The sequence below is a fragment of the Buteo buteo genome, chromosome 8 (assembly GCF_964188355.1).
Source record: "Buteo buteo chromosome 8, bButBut1.hap1.1, whole genome shotgun sequence".
Taxonomy (NCBI): domain Eukaryota; kingdom Metazoa; phylum Chordata; class Aves; order Accipitriformes; family Accipitridae; genus Buteo; species Buteo buteo.
This window is the reverse complement of record NC_134178.1, coordinates 5,150,760-5,174,346: the sequence shown is the minus strand read 5'-3', so window position 1 is coordinate 5,174,346 and position 23,587 is coordinate 5,150,760. Positions and strand designations below refer to the sequence as shown.

General features: G+C 39.7%; 1 protein-coding gene across 1 annotated transcript in view; it reads right to left on the bottom strand.

The window, feature by feature from the left end:
• Window positions 1–23,587, bottom strand: part of IL1RAPL1 (interleukin 1 receptor accessory protein like 1) — a 640,886-nt gene that overhangs the window by 13,096 nt on the left and 604,203 nt on the right. Inside the window, exons 6-8 of the mRNA XM_075034677.1 lie at window positions 16,843–16,975; window positions 14,759–14,904; window positions 3,618–3,761 (exon numbers count right to left, since the gene is read on the bottom strand). Of these exons, the coding sequence (XP_074890778.1) occupies window positions 3,618–3,761; window positions 14,759–14,904; window positions 16,843–16,975 (423 nt within the window). The remainder of the gene's footprint in view (window positions 1–3,617; window positions 3,762–14,758; window positions 14,905–16,842; window positions 16,976–23,587) is intronic.

The window sequence follows — 23,587 nt, the reverse complement described above, 5'->3', positions numbered from 1 at the left end:
GATTTTAGGGGGCCTGGAAGTCAGCTCGTACGTCGGCAAAGAACGGATTTTGATTTTTTTTTTACAGTGGTATTATCTCTTCTGCTACAAGTAACCTTCCAAGGTCACAGAGTGCAAGGTAGAAAGAAGTCAGGGCATGTATTGATTGCAGATACTTGTAAATGTTTACTTGCATTTTTACTCTTCTCTGTTAGTTAAAGTACGATAGTTTGTAGATCAAGCCATTTAAAAACTGGGAAAAGCAGCAAGGGAAGATCCTTTGAAAAAAAGAGCAACATAAAAAGTAACTGCTAAAACACTCAGAGGATGATCACGGTATAAAATTTCTTGTGTTGGAGCTCAATTACAGCAAAATAGAAGAAATCATCACTTCTAAAAGTGGTTTTCACTAACAATGTGTTAGTTCTTAAAGTGCACTTTATGGACAAGGCTTTTTAAAATAAGCTTTTAAGTTTAGAGCTCCAAATCTGAAAAGATTGCCTGACGTTTAACAACGATCAGCTCTAAGAAGTTCCCAGTGAAGCATCTATTTCTGAAGATGTTGTCATTTTCAGAATGCTACTGGACATTTCTTTGCATACCACTCCAAGGTATCACCTTCATCATGTGTGCGGGGAGATCTTGAACTGAAATTCTCCACTTAAATTTAGGAGTTTCCCACCACCAAACCGGTAGGGGCGAGGAAGCCTCACCAAACCTGTGGTGAGGAACCTACTGCTTTGCCAAGGGTCGGAGTGTTTTTCTCACCACTGTGCTCCAGCTCCCAGGGGGATCTGTCAGACGTTCCCAGTGAGGTCTCCCAACTAAACACCGGCACGTCGCGATGCTCCACACTGAAGGACACAACAGGGTGTCTGTCACACAGTCCCCCGGAGTGGAGTCAGCGCAGAGTGGAAGAAAAAGCGATAAAACAGGAGCTGGATTTGATTTTACCCCAATTTAGTAGGAAAGGCAGAGAATTAACCATGAAAACAAAAAAGGGGGCTTCGATGCCCCTTCCCAGGAGACATTAGAGGCAAGACTGAGCTAAAGTGTTTGCAGGAGAGAGAAAAGACCAGAAGGAGAGTCTAGTTCCCAGGAGAAGAGAGAAGACGGGAAATTCAAAGCTGCAAGTTAGACAAATGAGGAATCAGCAGCTGCGATCCCTTGCTTAATCTGCAGTACCCCTACAGAAAGTAATAAATTAAGTTGCATTAGCTGTAAGGGTTAAATATTTTGTTTTCAACTATTTTTCACAATTTACCCATACCTCCCACAGAAATGCATAAGCTGGCCTCAGAAAAACTGATGTGTCTAAGGCTTGGGAAAGGAAAGAGGAATTGTGATGAGATTTGACATCCTGAAGGGCTTGTTCTCTGATCAGGGAAGAAATGAAGCCATGCATTTTAAAAGAGATTTTCAACTGAAAATTTTAATTGGACCTCACTTTTAAAGTGTTTCGAATCCTCTCTGGGTACAATATAGTGCACACAAAAAAAGAAGCCTGTGATATTTTGATGTTTGCTTATCTACATGCTGTCCCAAAGTATGACAGAACATGGTGTAAATTATGAATAGCACGTGGGCGCTCTGCTGTTGCACTGCAGGAGATGCGGTTAGAAGAAGATTTTTAGAGTTCAGCATTTCGAGTCTGTCAGTAACAAACTAAGCCAAAGGAAAGGATCTGAATGTACGTCTGCAATTTATTTCTGCACAAGCCGTGGCTTGGTCTTCTGTGGGGGCATTTTCTCTCTGTCTTCTTGCCTTTGCAATAGTATAAGTGAAAGAGAGTAAAAAGCCCAACTGCAATAACTTCTTTGGCACAATGGGGTTTATGCATGTTGCTAGTACATTGAACACAGTAGGAGCTACAGGTTGCTATTAGGAATCTCCAAGTAGTATTTTTCTTCTTATATTGCTGCGGTTAAGCACCCAATCTATCAGTGCTTGCATTGATCATCTAAGGAGAATCCCTGCTTTATCTCCTTTAACACTGATCTTTGCTCAGAAGGATAAACTGAATGGATATTGATTTTCCTCCTTTTGAATCCCAGAACAGTATCCTTTAGAGGTCACTTTTGTGTTGTTTAAAACGTGTGATTAAAGTATTGTTGTTCCCAGGTGACCAGTGTTGGGGATGGGAGGAGACAGAGGCAAGCACATAACACCTGGTAGAGCAAGTTTGCAAATGAATTAGAATCTTTTGAGATAACAATAAATGACAGCTGTAAAAGTAAGAATTACTGGTGCCGAGAGAGAAAACATTAAATTGCATCTATTTAAACGATTATTAATTAAACTGTCTATTTCTGCGTAATATAATATGACTATCAAGAAATTCACACAATTCATACAAGTAAGCATGCCCCTTTAAACTGGGGGCTGCTTTGTGGAGAAGAGACGATCTCAGCTCCTGAAAAAAAAGGTGTCTGCCAAAATCCGCCATGAATCACAGTCCATCTGGGCCTCAGTTTCCTCCTCTGTAAAATAAGTAGAATAACCTGATTTTTTCCCCCCACTGAGCTGCTATATTAATGCATCCTTCTTGTAAATCCAGTAGAAGGATACAAAATGTTCTAAAGTTCTTGGGCTTGTTGTTCTGAGCATCTTCTATTTTGAATCCTTGTGCATTTTTAGATGGGAGGCAGAAGTGGGTCATTCCCTAGTGATCTTATTATGGAAATCTTTCCCTTATATAAGGACCTCTAATTCTTCTCACTTATCAGTGAGAGATTTGGCCAGCACTTGTTTATCAGTACGTATTTATTTTAATATGTCACAGTGGCTTCTGCCCACAGGCTATTACCTTGAACTGTAAAATAACTTTTATTAGCCTTTCAGTAAAAAAGAAGGTCCTGTCACCAAAGACGTAGTGGTAGCACAAAACATCAGGAACTCTGACCCAAGAAACCAAACCAAATTAATCAGAGCCTGCAGCTCAACCCAGTTCACTGTTCAACAGCAGTTTTGATTAGTAGGGCTAGAGGCAAAGAAGACCTTTTCCTTCAGTGCTTAAAAAGAGAAGGAAAGAAAATGCACGTATACATTTGACACAAGCCGGTGCATACGTTGCGGATTATTTTTGTTTAGGCTGGGTGTCCTTGAATCACCAAACAACTTTAATGACCATTAGCCGCTCTCTCAGTGATTAAGTAAATGAACTCAAGAAAATGAACTGCTGGGTACATTCCCAAACACTCGGTACAGTTTATTGAAAGTGATCAGTTTAAACAAGCAGTAAATTGAGATTCACTTCAACCTCTACCTATTCGGCGAGTACAATTAGGGAAGACAATCCCTAGCTTATGGAGAAGTGAAGCTGGCTTTTGGTACTGACAGAAAGTGAAAATCTTTAACGCGTCAGCGTTGCTAATCTACAGTCAGTGTCGGGAATAAAAATCTAAAAGACATGGGTGTCTTCTGGAGCTCCAGAGAGCAGCGCGTACATCAGCTCAGCAATCACTGCTGCTAATGTGCTGTATGAGGAATGCATATTCAAGCCAGTGCCTAATGCAGTGAGAAATAAAAATTGCAGTTGTTAACGCATCTTGAACTGAAATGAAATTTGGGCCTTGGTGGAGAGAAATAAAAGACAGGCATACTTAGAAAGTAGGAAACGTACTAAGAAGCTGCCTTACCTCCATCTAGTTCTTCAGCTCCAAAATGATTCCTGTAGAAGAGCATAATCTCTATCTTGTAACACTTGTAGATAGTCACTAAACAAACAAGCAGCAGCAGAATAGCACCAAGCCCACCAGCAAGCTCAACTGTGTACATCAGCTCTGCAAAGAATTACAAAACGCAATAACAACCACATTCCAAACCAGAGAAAGATTAGCAGCAGACCTCGCACTTATGTTAAGCATTAAAATAAAATAATGAATGATGCGTTATTTATGTATTTTGTGTTAGGGCCCTTGAAGAAATACCTAACTAATAGAATTTTTTTCCCTTTATTAAACTACTTTTTCCTCTGGTACACCATCTGAATTGCTCATTTAAGAAAACAACAATTGCTGGGGATGTGTGTGTGTGTGAGAGTATGTGCATATATATAAGAGGTATTTGATAGCTCTCTTCCTTCACGCTCTCTGTAGATAGATCACAGTTTGCTTTACACAGATAAATGTTGACATTCTACTTACAATGAAAGCAGAGGTGACTGTTCCTTTTTTGGGGACTATAATGCAAACACAGCTCCTCCCTTATTCCACATAAAAATAAGAAGAGTTTCAGTCTATGTGATAAGATTACACTAAGGATTTGATTTTTTTTTTCCAAAATAAAAATAAATTAAAAAAACCAAACAACACAAAAACTTGAGAGATGTGAAGACAGATTATCCCAGGAGCCCCACAGCCTCACATCTCAGTTGCGTGTTAATATCTTTGACACAGTTTCCCAACGATCTGCAATTCATCTTTATTCTCCCCTTTCGCCCAGTGGGGTCGGCTTATACGTAGTCACAGCAAACCATCCCAATTTGTCCGTTCTGACATTCCCAGTCAGACCGTGCCCCGCTGGTGTCTTTGCTTCACTTTGCCACTGGAGACTCACAGGATGGATTGAGCTCGTCGTCAAGTAGCTCTGGTCCTGAGGACGGGGACTCTGGTCAAACATGGCCACAACTGTCTACTACCAGTAGTATCCTCAGTGGGGCCACTTACCAGTGCACAAGCAATATGCCATCGTGGACTTTCACCTCCCTCAGTCTTAACCATTGCACGCTCATAGAGGCTCACACAGCTACGTGGCATCCATTTTGTTGTTACTTTTCATTTGCTTATTGACTGAAAACTGGCGATGTTAAAAAAGGAGGGTGGGAGGAGGAAGAACGTTACTAACAATTTTTAATCTGAAATGAGGAATAGATGGCAATTCTGAAGACCACCCATACTTTTCCAATATCACTCGGGTTTGAGGAACGCCAAGAAATCAAACCTTGGAAATCTAAGATATACAGTTTGCTTCATAAAAATCTGTGCCGGAGAAAGCTCAGTTCTGTCTTATTTTCACAGTATGCTCTTCCAGTGGGCAGCTTCTATCTGAGTGAAGCAGGGTAGCCCTAAAGTAACCTTTTTTTGTGTGTGGTTATGCAGATATGACACTCCAGCACAATACAATTCAATTAGAGAAAAAAAAGGTTAGAGGAAAAAGTGACAATCCCATTTATTTTGACTGCGTCTACTGAGAATCACACACTTTTTTTATTATTTTGAGGCAACTGTAAGAAGATTTCATTGCTCTCTAGAAGACACTAAAAATGTAATAAAATAAAATAAAAAGGCATTTATATTCCATGTCATTCTCTCCAAAACTGTGCTGGAAACTCCTTTGTGTTAGATATTTTTAAGACTGACATGGTTATTTCAGACTTTCAATACTTTTCTGGTCCAGAGAGGGGAATGTTATTAAAAACACCCAACAAAAAATTGTTTGCATAGACAAGTAATACAGTATTTTAGAATATAAATGGAAATGGAAATTACTCTGCGCTGGCTTACTATACCCTGTTTATCATTTTGTACTACAGGTGATGCAGCTGTTCAATGGTAACTAGAAGAAAGGCTTTAATATTTTGGGTTGCTAGGCACAAAATACTCTATTTATGTGCCTGCTGTTATGACTCATTAAAGGCAAGGGAAAACTTTACAACTGGAAAACAAAAGTTTTTCCTAAATTAATGATTTCGAGATTAAATGGAATAAATAACTGCAGGTAGTCAGCTGTTCTCTGTCACTGTGCATGAAATCAGACTGCACTGCATCACTTTTGCCAACAGTGCTTTTTCCCTCTTAGTTACCTTTTTCCCCGTAAAATAATTCAAGATCATGCCTACATTTTTACTTCAGTAAAGTCTAGTCAAACACACGTGAAACTGTCCTAAACTAGGCAATCAAAAATTCCCTAAGTCACCCTGTAACACACTAGAAATTACCTTTTCATGTGCTGCCACTGAGCCCATCATGATCACTTATGAGCACAAGGATAAGGTGGTTCTTTCTTAGACAGATTTGTTTGCAAATTAAGCTTCATGCTCTATCCATCTAGCATGGCAAACTCGTATTTTCCTCTGTGCTGGACAACATCTATCAGCACACGTTCGCTCCCTGTCTCGGGTGTTATTTGTCAGGGTTCAGAGGCAGAGAGGAGCAGTGATTAGCTTGGCAGACCGCTCCATCCTCACGCCCAGCCCTGCAAAAACCCGAGCTAACCCCCAAAGTGCTGGAAGAGGGACAGGCACATCTGTGCAGCGCGGTGGAAGGCGGGACGGATTGGTCCGAGCACCGTGCCACACCAAGTTGATGGCTTTCAGGCCTTGGGTTCGTGTTTTTGCAGGACGCCAAACCGTGCCCCAGGGGAGGGAGCGCTGGCTGGCTTCGAGCTGCCGCCGGGATTTTACAAACGGCGTGACCCGGTCTTGCGCTCAACTGAAGGCGCGAGGAGCGGAAGGCTCGGTCCTGCCTCCGCTGTCGGCCCCTTGGGTGACCAAAGCCGTTTCACATCTCTGAGCCTCGGTTTTTCCCAGTGTGAACTGGGAAGGGTGCTTCTGCCTCCTTCGTAGGAGAGGTTGCTGCTGGAAGGTGCTCTGCGAGCGCCGAGGGCGTTGGTGATGGGTATGTCAACAAGGACGTGGTGACTGTCAAAGCCAAGTTAAAGCGTAACAACAAGGTTAGAGTGTAAGGTTACCTGCACAATAACAATTGTTTCCGCTGCTTTATTCTGCCCTTTGCATTGCGATTTGAGCACAGTTGCTGCAGCAGGCAGTACGCTCCCTTTGAAGTGTGATCTGTTTTTCCTGCTGAAACTCAAGTTTCCTGTAGTGGCTACACGCTAAAAAGATTCCATTTCAGCAGAATTCCACATCAGAGGGGAGAGACGAAAAGTGCAAGCCTTTTAAAATCTATTTAGCCTCTGTGTTACATTGCTCAAATTACAGACCTGGCCCTCCTTAGGGAGCTGAGACTGAATGTGGAAAATAGTAGAGGAAAATTACTCGGCTAACCCTTAGGGGGACAGGCGTTCTGTTAAACACAACAAATGAGCGAGTGCCAGGGAGTTACATCCAGAAGCACAGCAATCATTTAGTTACAGGCAATTAACAATAGTCCTCCAGTAGCACAGGAACAGTTCTACTCCAAGGGAAAACACATTGATTACTGCAGCAGTAGTAGATTGGTTTCTGAATAAATAGCTTCAATTTAAAACAAGATTTGTTACAAGCATTTTGACCAATGGCTACAATTTTTTTTCCTTATCAGGAGGCTTTGGCCAAGCAACCCAGTGAAAGAGATGGCTAATTAAAACAAAGTACTCGTCCTCTCCAAATATCAGGCACGATACGGCTGGTAATAAACACACTCATTTTATACCGATTCTGTCCTAATTATAGGCACATTTGTAGGATAGATCTTTGATCTTCACCTGGCTTTAATATTTGATAAACTTCCTTTCACTATGTCATGCAGGTAATTCACTTATCATAGCTGGAGTTGTAACAAGAAAGTAAATAGAAGGGTGCCTCCAAAGATTCCTATCTTTTGACATATACGACATGCTTCAGGGACTTTACATTTAATGATCTGTGATAATTTAAAATTAATCTTATTCTATTCATTAGTCCACATACAGCTGAGCTACTAAGAAAAATAATTATATTTCAAACATTCTTTTCTTGTGATTTATAACTCTTCGAGGACATGTGATTTATATCTGTGTATTCAATTTCTGAGCCTGTTTCAAAATCCAATTACAGTCTATCTAAGGTTTCAATTTTGCAATCACTTACGCAGATTGCTTAACTTCATGGACTATAAGTAATCCCTCTGAAGTCAACAGGACAATTCACGGAGCTTCAGGTTAGCGCATACATAAATCTTTGCAACTTTGTGGCCAAAGCTTATTTCCATTCTCTGCTTGTCTTGGACGATTTAACTCACAAAGCTACAAGGTTTGGTTAGAGACAGCCCTCAGTTTGTCTGGGTATGCTTTCATAGACTTCAATTATGAAATGAAACATAAAGGTAATAAATATAATTTGAAAGGGGAGCAGCTGAAGACAATACGAAAGCTCTTGTGCCGACACTTGGGAGAAGGTAAAGGCGGCAGATGCTGACAACCAACGCAAGACCGATGTGTCGTCATGTGCAGTTTTGGTTGTAAATGGGTGTGTGTCTTCTAAAGGAAGGAGGAGGCTGGCTGACACAGGAATACTCAGCTGAGTCTCGTTTCAGACATCAGCAGTAAACAGTGGGCAGAGTTTAGGTTAGGAAGAAAGAAACCCATACTCACAGTTTAAAAATGGAGAAGTATGTGCTTTTTTTCTCTCTCTCTTTTTTTTTTTTTTTCCCCCCCTGCTTAATACAGTATTCATTATGGCATGGCTGTAAAACAATTTATCTTTCCAAAGTACAGCATATGGAACCACAGCTTTATACAGCATATGCATATCCAATAAACATATATATACATATATATAAAATCTATTTTCTACTTTTTAGGATTGTTTGTTTGTTTGTTTCAACGTTCTAAACAAAATCTGTTTGTATTTAAGGTACCTAGATAGCTTTATGAATACTGTTGTGCATAATTACTGATGGCTATTGTAGGACAATAATACTTCTGATACCAGTAGAAACAGATTTGGGATGTTCATTAGCTTGATTATGAAATAATTTCTTAGCACAAAGTATATGCTTTCTGCCAGCATAGGCCACGCATGCCTGTAGATATCTGTAGAGTTGACTTAAGGTGGCTAAATATAGTTACAGTTTTTAATATGGTTTTCATTGCAGTAGTTTCATTTTATTTATTAGAGCTATTGAGACCTAGTTATCTCACTGTATTTTTTAGACCAATATATAGTACAAATTTCTGATTCATCTATGAAAAAGAACTAGTCGGGTTGGGGATTATATCTACATATGTTTACATGTGTGCAAATACAAGACAGGGATCTTGTTAACCTATTCATTGGTATGGCAGGCAGCATATCTGAGCCTTGGTGCTGTTGTGTTTCTAGTGTTATTATAATAGAGATAGTAAATTATTATAATAGAAGTATATTCTTACCGATGACATTTTTACTTCTTCTGAGAAGTGTGGGATACCTGTTCCCAGCAGGAGAATAATTACACTGACTATCTCCAACAGTATGTTAGCTCAAAAGAGGATAAGGTTGAAAAAATACAGACGCTGCAATGTTGCTGAAGTTTACTACATTTAAATACAGAACACTGCATTTTAAAGGCAGTTTATATTTCAGGTTGAAGGAAAAAAGTGTCATGGTGCGGAATTGCATTAATCTCTGGTTAGCTTCCCCAAAGAAATGAATTGCGTATGACTTCAAACCTTACTGATTAGGAGAGCTTCTATTTGCTTATTGCACTACAGAAATCAGACAGCCCACACAATTACTTCTTTTAGATCTTCTGAAAGAAATGAATGTAAGAAGCACTGGGAGGTGCTAAAATGTGGGGAAAAAATGGAGTACCAAGTTCCAAGGATGTAAGATCATAAAACATACTGTTTACATTTTTTCTGAGGATAGCATTAATGAATAATTTAGCTCTGCATGGATTATGGGAACAATTTGTGACATTTTATTTTAAAATATTTTCATCCTTGCCAATCAAGGTTAGAACTGCACTTAGACATTATATAAAGAGAAGAGCTATGAAAAAAGTGGTACAAAAACCGTTTTAAAAAGGAATCTGTTAAACAAACCAACTTGTTTGACACTTTGTCAAAGGAAAGTTAGATTTGTCAGAGGAAAGTTAGATTTAGGCACATGCCAAGTAATCTGACTAACCTTTTTAAAGGAGATGTCTTAGTCCAATTTTCTAAAGGTAGCAAGAAACCTTACTGATGAAGAAGATGGTCTCATGAGGAGTTTCTGTCAGGCAGTAGTCTAGTATTCTACTAATTTACCGATTTTAGATGAGGTTGAGTGTAAAAAGAACAGTCACTTTTGGTTAGGTCTGGGCCAGGAAGGGAGGTGATATTCGCCTTTTGTCCCTATGTCATGAACCTCTTGGGCGACTGAAGCTTTGCATTGCCCAGCACAGCGACAACCTGAAGGCTTCTTCAATGGCCATAGGGGATGAAAAATCAATTCCTTTCAAATCAAATCACATCCAATTTCAATTCCAATTCTAAAACCTGGTGAGGAACTCAGAAAAGCTTTTCCTGCAGTGCAGAATAAAAACTGAATTCTTTATACGCTGGAACGTATACATGTGTAAGGTCTTAACTGACCAAGTGGGTCAGAGTTTTACAACAGTTTTGCTTCCACTGAGACTCAGAGATTTGCTGGAATGTTCAAGTAATTAGGACAAATTAACAGAAGTTGAAATATTAAATTCATTGCTCTCATATCTCATGTGATAAGCTCCCATTCCGAAATTTCAGAAGCATCGTGAAGCTTTATGGCAAAGGGAGCTATAACACCTGCAGTTGCTTTGCAGGGGTTAGAAAAGAACTAGTTTCTTTTCTCTTTTAAGTTGTAATTGCCATCACTACCACTGTGTGAAATTGTGTCCTACTGACTGAAAATGCTCATGAGACCATAAACTTAACATATTAAAGTCCTTAAGTAATAAACCAGATTCACTCTATTATGTGAATGACACTGTAATTTCAGGTGCTCATCAGCACTTCTGTTATCATTAATAACCATATGAAGAAAATTCAGAATTACTTGCTATTCAGAATTTGCTATTCAATTGTACAGGAAATATTAATATGATGTTTATGCATTAATAAATGATGAGTTTAAAGTATGCCTACCTATTTGTAGGTTTCCTCAAGATTAATTTCCTATAGGAAATATTAACTTGTTTCTTTTTCAAACAGATATTCTCACGGACAATTTCAAACAGGATAAATCTCTACCTCTAAACAATTTATTTCAGTGAAAGTCTTTTTTTGTCCCAACAGAGAAAAAAGTTGTTTTAGCCATCTCTCATTAGCCTATAGTCAACAAGACCCATATATGCCCATTGAGGATACCTAAAGCAGAGGAAAACAAACCCGAAACATAAAAGAGGCCCAGGAAATTAGCACAGAGAAAATGGGAAGAAAGGGAAGGAGATACTTTGAAAAAAATGCATAATGTATGTTACCTGCTCTTAGTTCTGGTGTCTGTCCCATAAAAATTACAGGTATATTATTAAGCTTTTAAAATATTATAAGATTAAAAAAATAATACCAAGATAGCAATTGAGATTATTTTTGCTTTGGTGTTTTAGTTGGAGACATCCAGACAAGAATTTCCACCAAAAAAAAATATCACAGAATTGGGTAATAATCTGTGTTTCCAACATAGTCTATGATTAAATGAGACTATGAAGGCTTTGATCCAGCATGAAAGTCATACTTCTCAATACATAACATTGTAGAAGAGCGTTCTTTCTCCTTATGCATTACATTTTTATGTACTACATTGATAGACTATGGGCTTGTCTTCTTGAATTAAAAACCTGTGAAAAAATAGAATTATAGTGTGTGATCCACCCCTTATATCATCTGCAATATGTGGTCTGTTGTTAATAAATTTGTGCTTAGCTGCTGTCAGTACCACTCTCAAAATTAATTTCTAGAAGGTTCCTCTACCTGCCTGAACATTAACCTGTAACTGCTACAGATGATAGATGATAGCTATCACCAATAAGTAACAAAATCAGCCTTAGATCATAACAAGTAGATTATTTTTTTTGCTCACACAAACGAGAAAATAACTTGATTATTGTAAAGGTGATAGAGATTTGGCCAACAGCTAGAGGAAGGGAATGAAAGTTAAATCTCCTGGGTTCTGATTCCTCTCTTTTTCTGATTATTTTTGGACAAATTTTGTGGGAATGCACCAGAAAAGGAAACAGCATTGCCATTGTCATGCTTAAAATGCTCTAATGCCTTTAGCTCTGAGTTAAATGCTCCCTATGCACAGCGTCTGAGGCAAGTTAGGAGTCTAAAAATGGTTAGCTGGCTGCACAAAAACATAGATCATAGGTTTTCCCCGCTGGTAGTCAGAAAGAAAAAGAAGCTTAGGAGAAAATTGGGGCTCAGCTCCCTGAGGTGCAGAGGGCTGGCGTCTGAACTGGGTTCTCTTGTCCTGCACAAGTGATGTTGTGTTCCGCTCCCCTCCCCAAATTCCTCTTGGGAAAAGGGATGCTCCGGGTTTCCATTCCAGTGCCGCGTCAGGGAAGGGGCAGAAGCTCCCGGTCCCTGGCTGAACGTGCCAGGCACTGGTTTGTGGTGGGGACCACCGTCGGAAGGACCCTGCTTGTGTTTTTCTCCGAGGTGAGTGGTGTCCCCACCGGGCTGAGCACTGGGAAGAGCGAGGAAGATGCATCCAGGTTTTTGCCGGTGATTTAGGCTCTGAACTTCTTGCCTTTTCGGGGCCTGTCTCATTGCAGGCATATCCAAAAGCTCCCTCTGGAAGTTGAAGTTTACGGAGAACATACTGACCAGGGTGAAGCAGCAGTTGCAAGGGTGTTTGAAAGGCTTAAATTTTGTACCTGAATCCCCGCTGCAGCGTTTAGCCCTAAATACCTCTTTTCCCAAGAAGGCTCTTTGTTCAGGAACAGAGCTTTCTGCTTCTCTGTCCCTTCTGATCCTGGTGATAATGTACCACACATGAAGTTTAAGAAGGATTATAATTTCTTTTTCAGGTATCCAGTGAACAGTCCAGATTCAGCATTTTCATCGGCTTATACTTCTGGGAAAAAAGATCGCTAACTAGAAAACCAGCCAAAACTGATACCTCTGCAAATGCCTCAGTGTTCAGGAAGAAAATGTACCTATTTGTTAGGTCCCAATTGTTCTAAGTGAGCCAATAATCAGAAATTAATAAACAGCTAACTCATTCCTAGCAGAGACTAAATATGGATCTAAACAAGGAAACCTAAACCGAAATGTTGTCATGGTGATATACAGGAGACTGAGCAAGCAGTGCAAAGCTCCTCTTCCTAGGAGACCTGAGAGACTAGCTCGAATTTTTATCTGTCATGGTTAATTTATCATTTCACTGAAACAGTTGTCAACATGCAAAGTATGTAGAAGGCTTGTAACAGGTACCTTTTGTTTTTCGAGGGCACGACAGATTTTGTTTCCAAATCACAGTTTCAGATCCAGCCTTACTTAAAGAGGAAAAAAAAAATATTTGGGGGAGTTTTTGCTAGGTTTAGCTTTTTTGGTATTTATAAGGGCAATTAAATATTGAGATTACTTCCTCTTAAGCATGTCATCATGATGCCACATACTGTGGTGTGTTTGACATACTGATTTCTCCAAGAAAGGAAGCAAGGAAAGTAGACCCTTGCAAAATTTATGCAGGCACACTGTTAGATTAAAAAGCTGCTGGTCACAGAACAGAAAAGACTTATGTGTTGTCAGTCTTGGAGCTACAGCTTGTACAGAAGGGAAAATAAGGACTCACCATCAGCACGTGACTTAATACACGACAGTTAATTATGTATTGGTTTTAAAGTAACTTAAGCCTTAAAAATTCTTTATTTTCAGTGTTCCATGCACTAATTTCATTATTGAAGACAAGCCATTGGATTTCAGTGTTTGTTGGGTTAAGATCTTGCTCTGGGTTCAAACGACTCTGAATTAGGAGTATATGGCGACTAGCCGGTAAACTGTCGAGGTTCAATTACTTAGCAAGTTAATTTCCCCTCTCAGTAAATTCAAGGAAATATGGCAAAGGCCAGGCTAAGCAGAACATCTGGTTATTTACATCTGCATCGCTTAAGAAGCAATGACAAGAGTCCAGAAAAATGGCTACAAATTAGTTCTATTCAATTAATTAGAGGTACCCCAAAATACGTTTAAATAAATGAGTCACACTATCTTGATTTATAGCTTCCTTTTAAACTTAGACAGACTTTGCATGCTACAAGACTAAAACTAGGGAAGACACCACTGCTTTGATATAAATTGAGATGCCACAAGTAGTTCAGCACCACAGTAAGAACCCGCTTTGCTCACCTTTACAAAGAGCCTAAAAAAAGCGCGGTAACGACAGCGAAGTACAGACACTGCTCCTGATTATTCTTTGCTCTCTTAAACCAGCGGGATGCTGCACGAGGGTGGGAAGCGTCAAGCCCAGGCATGTGGAGCACCCTCTGGGAGGTAAAGTGAACAAAGTGGATCTGGGAACCTTGCTTTGCAAGAGATTCTCCACCTCTCCGTAATTATCTCCATGGGAGATGGCCGTGGCCATTAGGCAGGCTGGAATCACGGGATGTGAGCGGTGAGTCGAAACAGGAAGGTCCTTAGAAGTTTCTGTCATCATACTGCACTTCAGAAATGTTGGTGTTAAACAAATGTGTTAGAAGAAAAATGTCCACAGCCGGGCTGTGCAGGAGCTCCCCCGGCATGGGGTTTAGGTGGCATTTCTGATAGGAATGGAATGTATTTTTGTTGGCTTTTCTAATATTTGGTTTTGTTTCTTACCGAAAATTATTACAGTTGTATTACCTGTGGCTTCCTATTATTTATTTCTCTATTGAGCCTTTATTAGTTTCAGAGTTCATGAATTATTAAATGTATCTTCTATATAATTAAAAGGTGCTACTGTATTTTTCCCAGTGACAGCCATAGTTAATAACAACCTTTCTGTTTTATTTTGAAAGTTGGACAAACGCCTGGGAAAAAATAATCATTGCCTATTAATATCTCAGTTAGCCAAAATTCATGCTTGCATCAGAAGGAATCTCTACGGGCTGACTGCCCCTATAATGGACCATTTCATGGAGAAAAGCTGCATATTTACCCCTTTTATGTAGAAGAATACTGGCATGTCGGCGTCCATTTCCATTCTCGACGTAGCACGAGTAATTCCCCAGGTCTGCCTCTTCCACAGAGTCAACAATCAACGAGATGGAAACCTCCTGCTCCCCAAGATGTTCCTTGAGAACCCTGAGGAAAAAAAGCAACCATAGCTGCTATTCTGCTTGTATCATAGCGGAGCATTAGACAATCATGACATAATAATGCTACTTACAATTCACAACTCTCTGGCTTCAAATTTGGCTATGGTTTGATGAAATCTTAATTGAATTATATCATGCACTTTTCTTTCTCACTTCTAATGAGGAGGTTTGGCTTTGTAAATGTTAATGAGAGCTTCAGTTAATTGTCTTCTTTAAGCAGGATGATGTGCACACTGATAACATATTATTGCACACTCTGATGGAGACCCTGATCGGTAGTATGTGAAGTCTTGAAATGTTAGAAGAAAGAAAAGTGAAAACTGTTATTTGGGGTTTTAGGGTCACACTAGGAGTCTGGACCAAACCCACTATTTGTGCTCTTTCTGAGGCTCTTCAACACGTCACTCAGAAACTGTGTGTTTATGGCGGGGTCTGAAAAATTATTTCTTGAATGTATTATAAAATTTGACCGTCTATTATAAATCAGGAGAAAGGACTGGCATACCAGATGCCACTCATTCATATAGATGATAAATAAAAGAGAAGACCTCCTGCCTAAGACTCCACTCCTCTTCGTATTGCCTTCTTTACCTCTTAGCACGTCCGTCAGCGGTTTTAGAAACCCAGCAAAGCAAATGACAAACCGCTCTAGGCTGCTACCTCACACTCACACCTGACAAAAGAAGTGGAAACCAGCCTTCCTGCTCCTCCCTGCCCAAAATGAGGTTCTTGTCACTTTTTTATCAGTTTTCAGAATGCCAGGTCTCTGGCTGAAGGGCTAAAGGAAAGCTTTAAATGTGAAATACAGCTGATCTGGTTGTCACATGCCATTTAGTGTACTGGTCTTAAGATTTATGGAATAAACTCGAAGCACACTGCGGGGAATATGCTTCCATTTTGCCTATATCTGGGGACATGGAGATGACCTTGAATGTCTATGTGGCCTTCTCGATTTTGGTAAAGGAATTGTCTCTGTTACTTTGGTTATGCTGAAGAAGTCCAAGCTGAAAATGAGCATGACTTCATGTCTTTTGATGAGATAGTAAACTCCTATGTAAGAGGTGAAGTGTAAATAAGCTCATTATGTTTTATTATAGACAATCACTGTAGATAACACATCTGTGATTATTTAGCTTCCTTTGTAATGCACTTTTAGATTTGCCTTCATTTCTGGGTTTATCCATGACATATAGGCACAGTGGTATACACACATACAGAATTATAAATGAAAAAAGAATCTCTTCAGATCTGAGTAGATACTTCATATTGGATAGAAGTTGGTACTCTATGTCAAGCATGTAATTCTCAATACAAACCCACTTTTTTCTTAATTTCCAAATGAGGCAGCACTTTCAGGAGCAGTAAAAGTACATGACGCGAATTGCCAGATCCTCTCTAAAACAAGTATTTCAGCAGATATAAGCAGCCCACATAACAGGATGCTTGGCTCTCACAGGCCAGATAACATCCCAGGAAACTCAGTTCTTTCCTTGAAGAAAAGAAATCAAAACGTTCCAAAAGAGAAGCCAGACTTCAGCATTTATTTAAGGCTCCATGTTTTAGAAGACTTCTTTGGAGTCATTTTCCTTGATGTATTTATCTTTCTTTATTTCACCTTAGTAACTGTCTTAATGGTTCCTATTGTAGATTGCCACAGTTTGAAAAAATCTCTATGCAAATTCCAGTCGGTGACACTATGGTGCTTGCGGAGCAGCTATTCTGCTTTTGCAGCCCTCTAACATCAGATCTGGCCGAGGCGTGCATTTTTCTGTTCTCTACTGGTGGAATTGAAAAGGTAAAGAATGGGTGTTGCAAAAATAGGGACCGGACCCAAAGTGTTCCTGAGCTAGTCTGTGATAACAAGTATCACATTAACTATCAAAAAAAGATATTGACTAAAGAAACAAAATGCTTTTTCTTTTACCTGATGTCACTTTCCCAGACTCGACTATCATCCAAGTCCTCAATAAACTTCTCCCCTTTCATCCAGTAGATTAAAGGACTGACATCTCCACTATATCCAAAGAAAGCTCGGCAGGTTAGATTAGCAGAACCGCCTGTTACAAAGAATGTAAGAGAATAAGTTATTTCAAAATTTCTAAAAAAAGTTTCTTTTTTGAATCAGTTGCTTTTGTTGATTTTAAAAAAAAAATGTATCTGTAGAGACCCTCAATTTCCAGCTGCTGTTGAAAATGTCCAAAAGTATCTACTTGTCTTGCAACTGTTGTTCAATGTATTTTCTGAAAATAAATACAATAAAAATGAAATTAAATGTTACATAAGAACAGGATTCAATTTTGTATTCTTTCACCAAGTTTTCTATGTTTGGCAAGGAAATGAAAGACTATGTTTTTTCAAAAAAGAGCTAACTTAACCAAAGATTTCCATGTTTTCACTGAAAATAAGTAAAGGTTAGGTAAAACAGACATGCAATCACATCTGTGCAATGGTTTTTGCAAAGAGGTGGGTAGATTCCTGTAGGGTACCATTTCCAAGGGACAGCCAGTTGAAAGATGTATGCTCATTGCTAAGTTATCTTTGCAGGAAAGTATTAAACACTGAAACTGAAAAAAGAAGGCATCTGAACTCATTCTGTACGCTGTGGGACACATCTCACTGTATGAATGGGAATAACCATTAGGTACAGGCAGCAAGGAGCAGAAATTCCATATATGTGTAGCATTACTTATTTAGTCATTACAATGAAAATTAAAAATGTAATACGCCTTCACTTTGGTTTATTTTCATCGTGTAGTCTTATATTGTGTTAGTACCACTTTGCTTTGGGGTTTCAGCTAGAGCACATCCAGGGATTGAAACTGTACTTTGCACACATTTTGTGTGTTGGTAAGATTAGATAAAACTAGCTATACTTTGGACAGCCACATAGTTAAAGATCTCCCATTCACTGCTGTAAAGATGTTTGTCACAATATGCATCAACCCTTCTAAACTGCTATGTGCATTTCTTCACTGGATAATTACACAGTGATTTAAAGAAGTGTTGTGATTTAAGGAATGTTCCCCCCCCCCGCCCCGCCCCGAGGAGAGTATTTTCATGGAGTTTATATTACTGTTGAGACCAAAATCATATTTTATTTACACTTTCAATTTTTGATCTTAGGATTTTAAAGCTGACTGACCAGAGCTCCTGGAAAAAACCCATACGCATCTCTAACACTACTTCATTCTGTACCGAGATGCCATGAGAAGTCCACCCGGGTTCAATGAATTTCCTTAAAAATACACTGCTTTGGGTCAGGACCGGGTCCTTCTCAAACATATGGCATTAATATCTGAACATCTTATTTACTTTTTAGTATGGCAACAAATGCAGGATGCTGTATAACAAGAAGATTAATTATTAAATAAATGTCTTCTTTATCAGAAATGATTTGTGGTTTTCTGCAACAGCATCTGACTCCTCTACCAGGAACTCACACATCCATGCCAAAAAAGGTGCAGAATCCAATGTCTGTAATCAAAATATGCAACGTCAAGGCAAGTACCATCTATGTTGCTTTTGCAAGCTGATTAGGAACTGAGTTGCTTTTAGTCTTTACATGAGCTTTTGGGTGGTGCCGCACCCTTTGCCAGCAATGCCTGCTGAGGAGACAGGAATATCCCAGAACTTGAAACGAGGATGGAGAGGAGGGTCTTATTCATAATCAAAAGGTACGAAATCAAATCTCTGACTAATGAGACATTTTGATAATCCCATCTCATTTAGAGCAAACTTACCAACTGTAAGCTGATCATCTTCAGCGAGAGGGCAAAACCTCTCTTTCTGAAGACAACCACAGCTCCTGTTTCCACACCCCGGGGACCAATGGTCAGGACCTCTCCCTGGAAACCCACCTCCTCAATCTCTACACAGCTCAAGAAGTGCCATTTGGAAGGAGAGAATTTTTTTCGCAGTCTTGAAGCCATTTGCGGGGAATGAGATGAGCGTTGGGACACCACTTCATGTGGGTCAAGTACATGAAAACTTGTAATGGAACATGATAAACTTCCTGGTTGTGCCCAGGACATTTTATCAGATGCAAACCCAGTTTCTTATAGCAGTTGCATAGCAGATATAAACTATCTTCTTTTTTTTATGATACATGAACATGTGAAAATGAAAATTCAAAACCTTAAAGGATTATGAATATCTTGGCCACAGTCATCCTATCTAGCACATGTTCAGGGCTGTGAAATGCCTAATAACCACAGCAACGGTGGACTCTGACCACTCCTGAAATGGGAGAAGGTACCTGCACATCTGAAGCAAAAGCAAGCTCCTGTGATAACTGGATAACCCACATGGCATTATCTACCAGTCCTAGAGGGAAGAGTGCTACCTAACCCATCACTGCCACTTCTTGGGCTTTTTCTGGAGCTTTGCCACCAACTCAAGGCCCGGTTGAAACTTTTTAGCTTTTAAGCATTGGCAAGCTCCCAGCTGGAGGGACTGTAGCTTCTGGCCAATTTATCCATGATTCACAGAGATTAGGCACCACAGGTACTGAACCGTCAAAGCTCTCCAGGCTCTTCTAGCTAACAGGCACCCACTGAGAGTTGACTTTCACACCGTGCAGGCCTCTAAGCCTTTTACAGGTGAATATTAACACTCGTAAGTTTGTTTTTTAAAAATAAACATCATTTGTTAAGGGCAAAAAATGTCAGGAAAAAAGAATTTGTAAGATTAAGACTTTCCTCCTCATTAAATTCGTAAAGAAATTTTCCCCTTAAATAAGACACGTAAACATATTTTTAAACACAGTATCCAAAGTTTCAAATTATTTCCGAGAAATAAATTAGGAAGGATGTAATGCCTCTTAGTAGTACTGTGTGGATTGCAGTCGCTGAGCAAAGGCCGTTAGCTTGCCAGGTGTTCAGCTATCAATTACCTATGCTGTCTACCTTGACCAATCTTCACAATAAGCCAGCGGGAAGTTCATTAGCAGGTCATCGAGAAAGATTCAGTGACCAGCTAATGACCAACTGTGACTATTAATGAGGAGGTCTCTTACTCCGGAGCCCACAGCTCGTTGCAGAGGGCGGCGGAGCTCACGCGGTGGAGACGAGCCGCTCGCAGCGGCGGCCACAGGTAAGGAAAGGGCAAAAGCTGACGGAAGGGCGATATTACGAGTGGACAGAGTATTTGGGGAGGATATCTTGGGCTCTGCTCCAGAGCTGCCCTCACGTGAACGAGTGTGCTGTAGGATGGGCAGCGTTTGTCCCTCGAAGCGCACCTTTGAGGTGAGCGGGCAGAAAATGCTTATTCTGGCACGGAGCGGCTGCTCTGCACTGAAGAAGAGCAGCATCTGTTTTGAAGAAGTCTGCAGATTATTAGAGACCACGCAAAAGTTCAGTAAATAAATACAAGAGCTGCTTTGCTTTGGGTTTAAGCGAATGTATAAACCAACCTGTCAGCCAATTAAAAGAAGTCACTCACAGTTAACCCTACGCAACTCTTTCCCTTCATGTGTTTCCTGTGCCGAGAAAAACTGTAGAAGTGATTGGAAAACTGTGAAAGTTTGATGAATGGATATGTAATGCTTTCTATGCCATTAATTTAAATTTTCCTGTAAATGCTGGATTATTGCAGCTTTATAGTCTGTCTCTGAAGGAATTTAAATACACCTTTTAAATTAACTACATGTTTTAAATTAAATTATTAGGGAAATCCATATCTCTCTCTCTGTCCCCTTTGCTGTGAGATGTTGTAAATTCTTGAGAATGTTCTGTCTCAAGTTATGTCCTGGGTAAACTGCTTTTTTTATGGACCCTGGAAAAGTCCAAAGGCATGAGATTAGAATTATTAAGTGAAACTGATAGTGTTGGTGTTTTTGTTAACCCCCTCCCCCAAATCCCCCCAAACCCAAACAAAACCCAAAACACCCTCAAGAAAGGATAAAGAGAAAAATGGCACTTTTGACTTCTTAGTATAATTATCTTTTTTTACCGTGAAATAGTGCAATAAAGGCATGTAAGAGAACACCTAAAAAGTAAGGTTCAGCTGCATATTTCTCCATCGCCCTTATTTCTGAAGATGAACATGCTCTTACTGTATGGAGCTGACTTCTGTAAAAATTGCGCTATATAATGCTACATGTTCCTGCTGCGCTCTGATAAAACTGCACTTTCAACTCTAGCCAACTGGGTTCAAGATAAATTAATCGAAAGCTCCTTGCCGTCTAAGCGGCGAACAATTTTTGTTACACAGGATGCTTTCAAGTGGAGCAGAACGCAAGGAGGAGGGACCACAACAAAGTGTACCTCCTTGAACCCACCAAATCCCTTCGGCAGAGCAACACACCAGTTTTGTGGCCATTTTTCTCGAATTGGCAACAATTCCTCGAATTAGAGGCACTTTGCAAACTACTGCTATGGGAGCCTGTGTCCAGGAGAGGGCACTGTCGAACTTCTAAACATTAAAAAAAAAACCCCAAACCTCAAAGTCAATTCCTAGTGTATAAGCTCTAATTAAAAACATCAGCCTGCTAAGAACCTGCTAGATGTAATTAGGAAATAGTGAATGTTTTGTGGTTAGTGAAATGTCATCTTGTATGGGCAGTCTAAATTACACTTGCACCATTAGTCATACAAGTTAGCGTACGCCCTGATGGCACCCGCCCTAGCCTTTAATTTGACAGATTCTTCAGTGAAAGACAACCATTTTGGTTGGAAGCAATGCTAATTATCAGGTATCATCTTCTGCAACCTCTTTTTAGAAGAATCCTCAAAGACTTTTTATGGCAGTGAGGCACTTGAGAGCCATGCTCAGCATTTGGTAATATTGAGGGCCAAAAGAGTGGCAATGTTAAGTGCACTGAAATATGGGACTTTCTTTTCCTGTACGTACCACATAAACCATTTAAACTTATGTAACATGTAAACTTATGCACAGGCAGTACCTACACACTTATAAGTATGCCATTTATTTGTAATATTAACACTTCAAAATGAAATTATAAAAGGCCAAGGCAGACGCAATCAAAATCTCTCACTCACAAATTAAATACCACTCCTTCCGTTCGCGTTAGAGAAAATGTGCTGACAAAGTATCAGTCTTTCAAGTGGAGGGATGTAAAAGCTGTTAACTTCCTAGCTGTGGCAGATAGGTGGCAATTCCTCACAAAGTCAATGACCAACTTATTTTGCCAATGTCATCTGCCAAGCCCAGCGGGCAGGTAGGTAGAAGCTGCTCATGTTTTCAGAGAAATCTCATGTCCTAAAACAGTTCAACAGTTCTTGAAAGCCTTGTTGTTAATGTGATTAAGGTAAAAAAAAGAAAAGAAAAAAATAAAAAAAGGAAAATAAAGTACCACTTAGTTTTGATCATGATCCTTCATATTCTCAGGATCTGTAAATCTTCCCTTAGAGCAGGATGAACTGCAGAGATTCCTCTTGATTCCTTCCTTGCCTATGCAAAGCATCACCTACTGCTATGCTGCCCTCCAGTTTACATATGTATTTTCACATCTTGATACATTGTACTCTTTTACCAGATCGTAACTGTCTTGCTCCATATTTGATACAGCAGGTTAGGCCAAATTTAAAAAAAAATAAAAAATGCTGTTTTCCAAAATATCACTGCAAGCTGGGAACTGCTAAATTCTAGTCTTGTTACTGAGTGGTATGTTGTGAAGCCTTTGGCAAGCCATCAGGTCTTGCATCCATACAATTGTGAAGATACAATGTGCAAATTCCCTCTACTTTGAATTCAGTGGATGTAGGTTTGAAAGAGCTGGGTATTATCATTCCACTAAATATTATCAGGCAAACATCATACAAAGTGGCTGAATGTGATTACACAGCTGTATCTCTTCATTAATAGATCTGTCCATATTTTGCTATGCTGCGGAGCAGAATGTTGATTGCATGGGACTCTGAATTACATATTGAATGAGTTCTTCAGGCCATAACTGTGTAAATTTACAGTACACACAACCATTCCTCCACAAATAAAACCCATCAGCTGAAGGTTTGCAACAAGATCGGAGAGAAGTTGTAGCTTTTGAACTTTCACTGAATTTGTAGCTATCACTACTTATTGGAGAGGTTAAAAAATCACTTTCTTGAATTTCTGATTTTTTTTTTTTTTAAATTGAAAGAAAGCCTAATTCTTGTTCATTAGGGTTTTCTTTGGGTTTTGGCTTTTTTTTTTTTTAGCAACTAGCCCACATTCACCATAGGGCTAAACTCATTGTCCCACTCTTAGTCCTCCACTGCCATATGAAAAGCCTTTTACCCTGCAAGGCTTCCAGCTGCTGAATTCCAGTTCAACAGCAGGACACTTAATGGAGGTGTCTGCTTACATGTTCCCTGCCCTGAGATATTTGAGTCTGCAACGCTTAATAAGGTGCTATACGGAAGTGCACGTGGTAAGATCCAAGATTAACCTAAGAATATTAAAAATTTTTGGTGGACTGCTTCATAGCTTGTGAAGGAAAAGAAACCCAAATCCTTTCTGCTTTGAATGGGCTCCTTAGCAGCAGGACTGTCAGAGAAAGAGTCAATGAAGACAGCGACCGCCACAGCAGACTGCAGAAAGAGAAGTGATGTATGGGACTTTGGGCTCGAAATGCCCAGAACATCTCTCAGGTACGTACATTGTTAAACTAACCTTCATTTCACAAGAGGTAACAAAACCCCTGAACCAATAATCTTGATTTTCCTAAC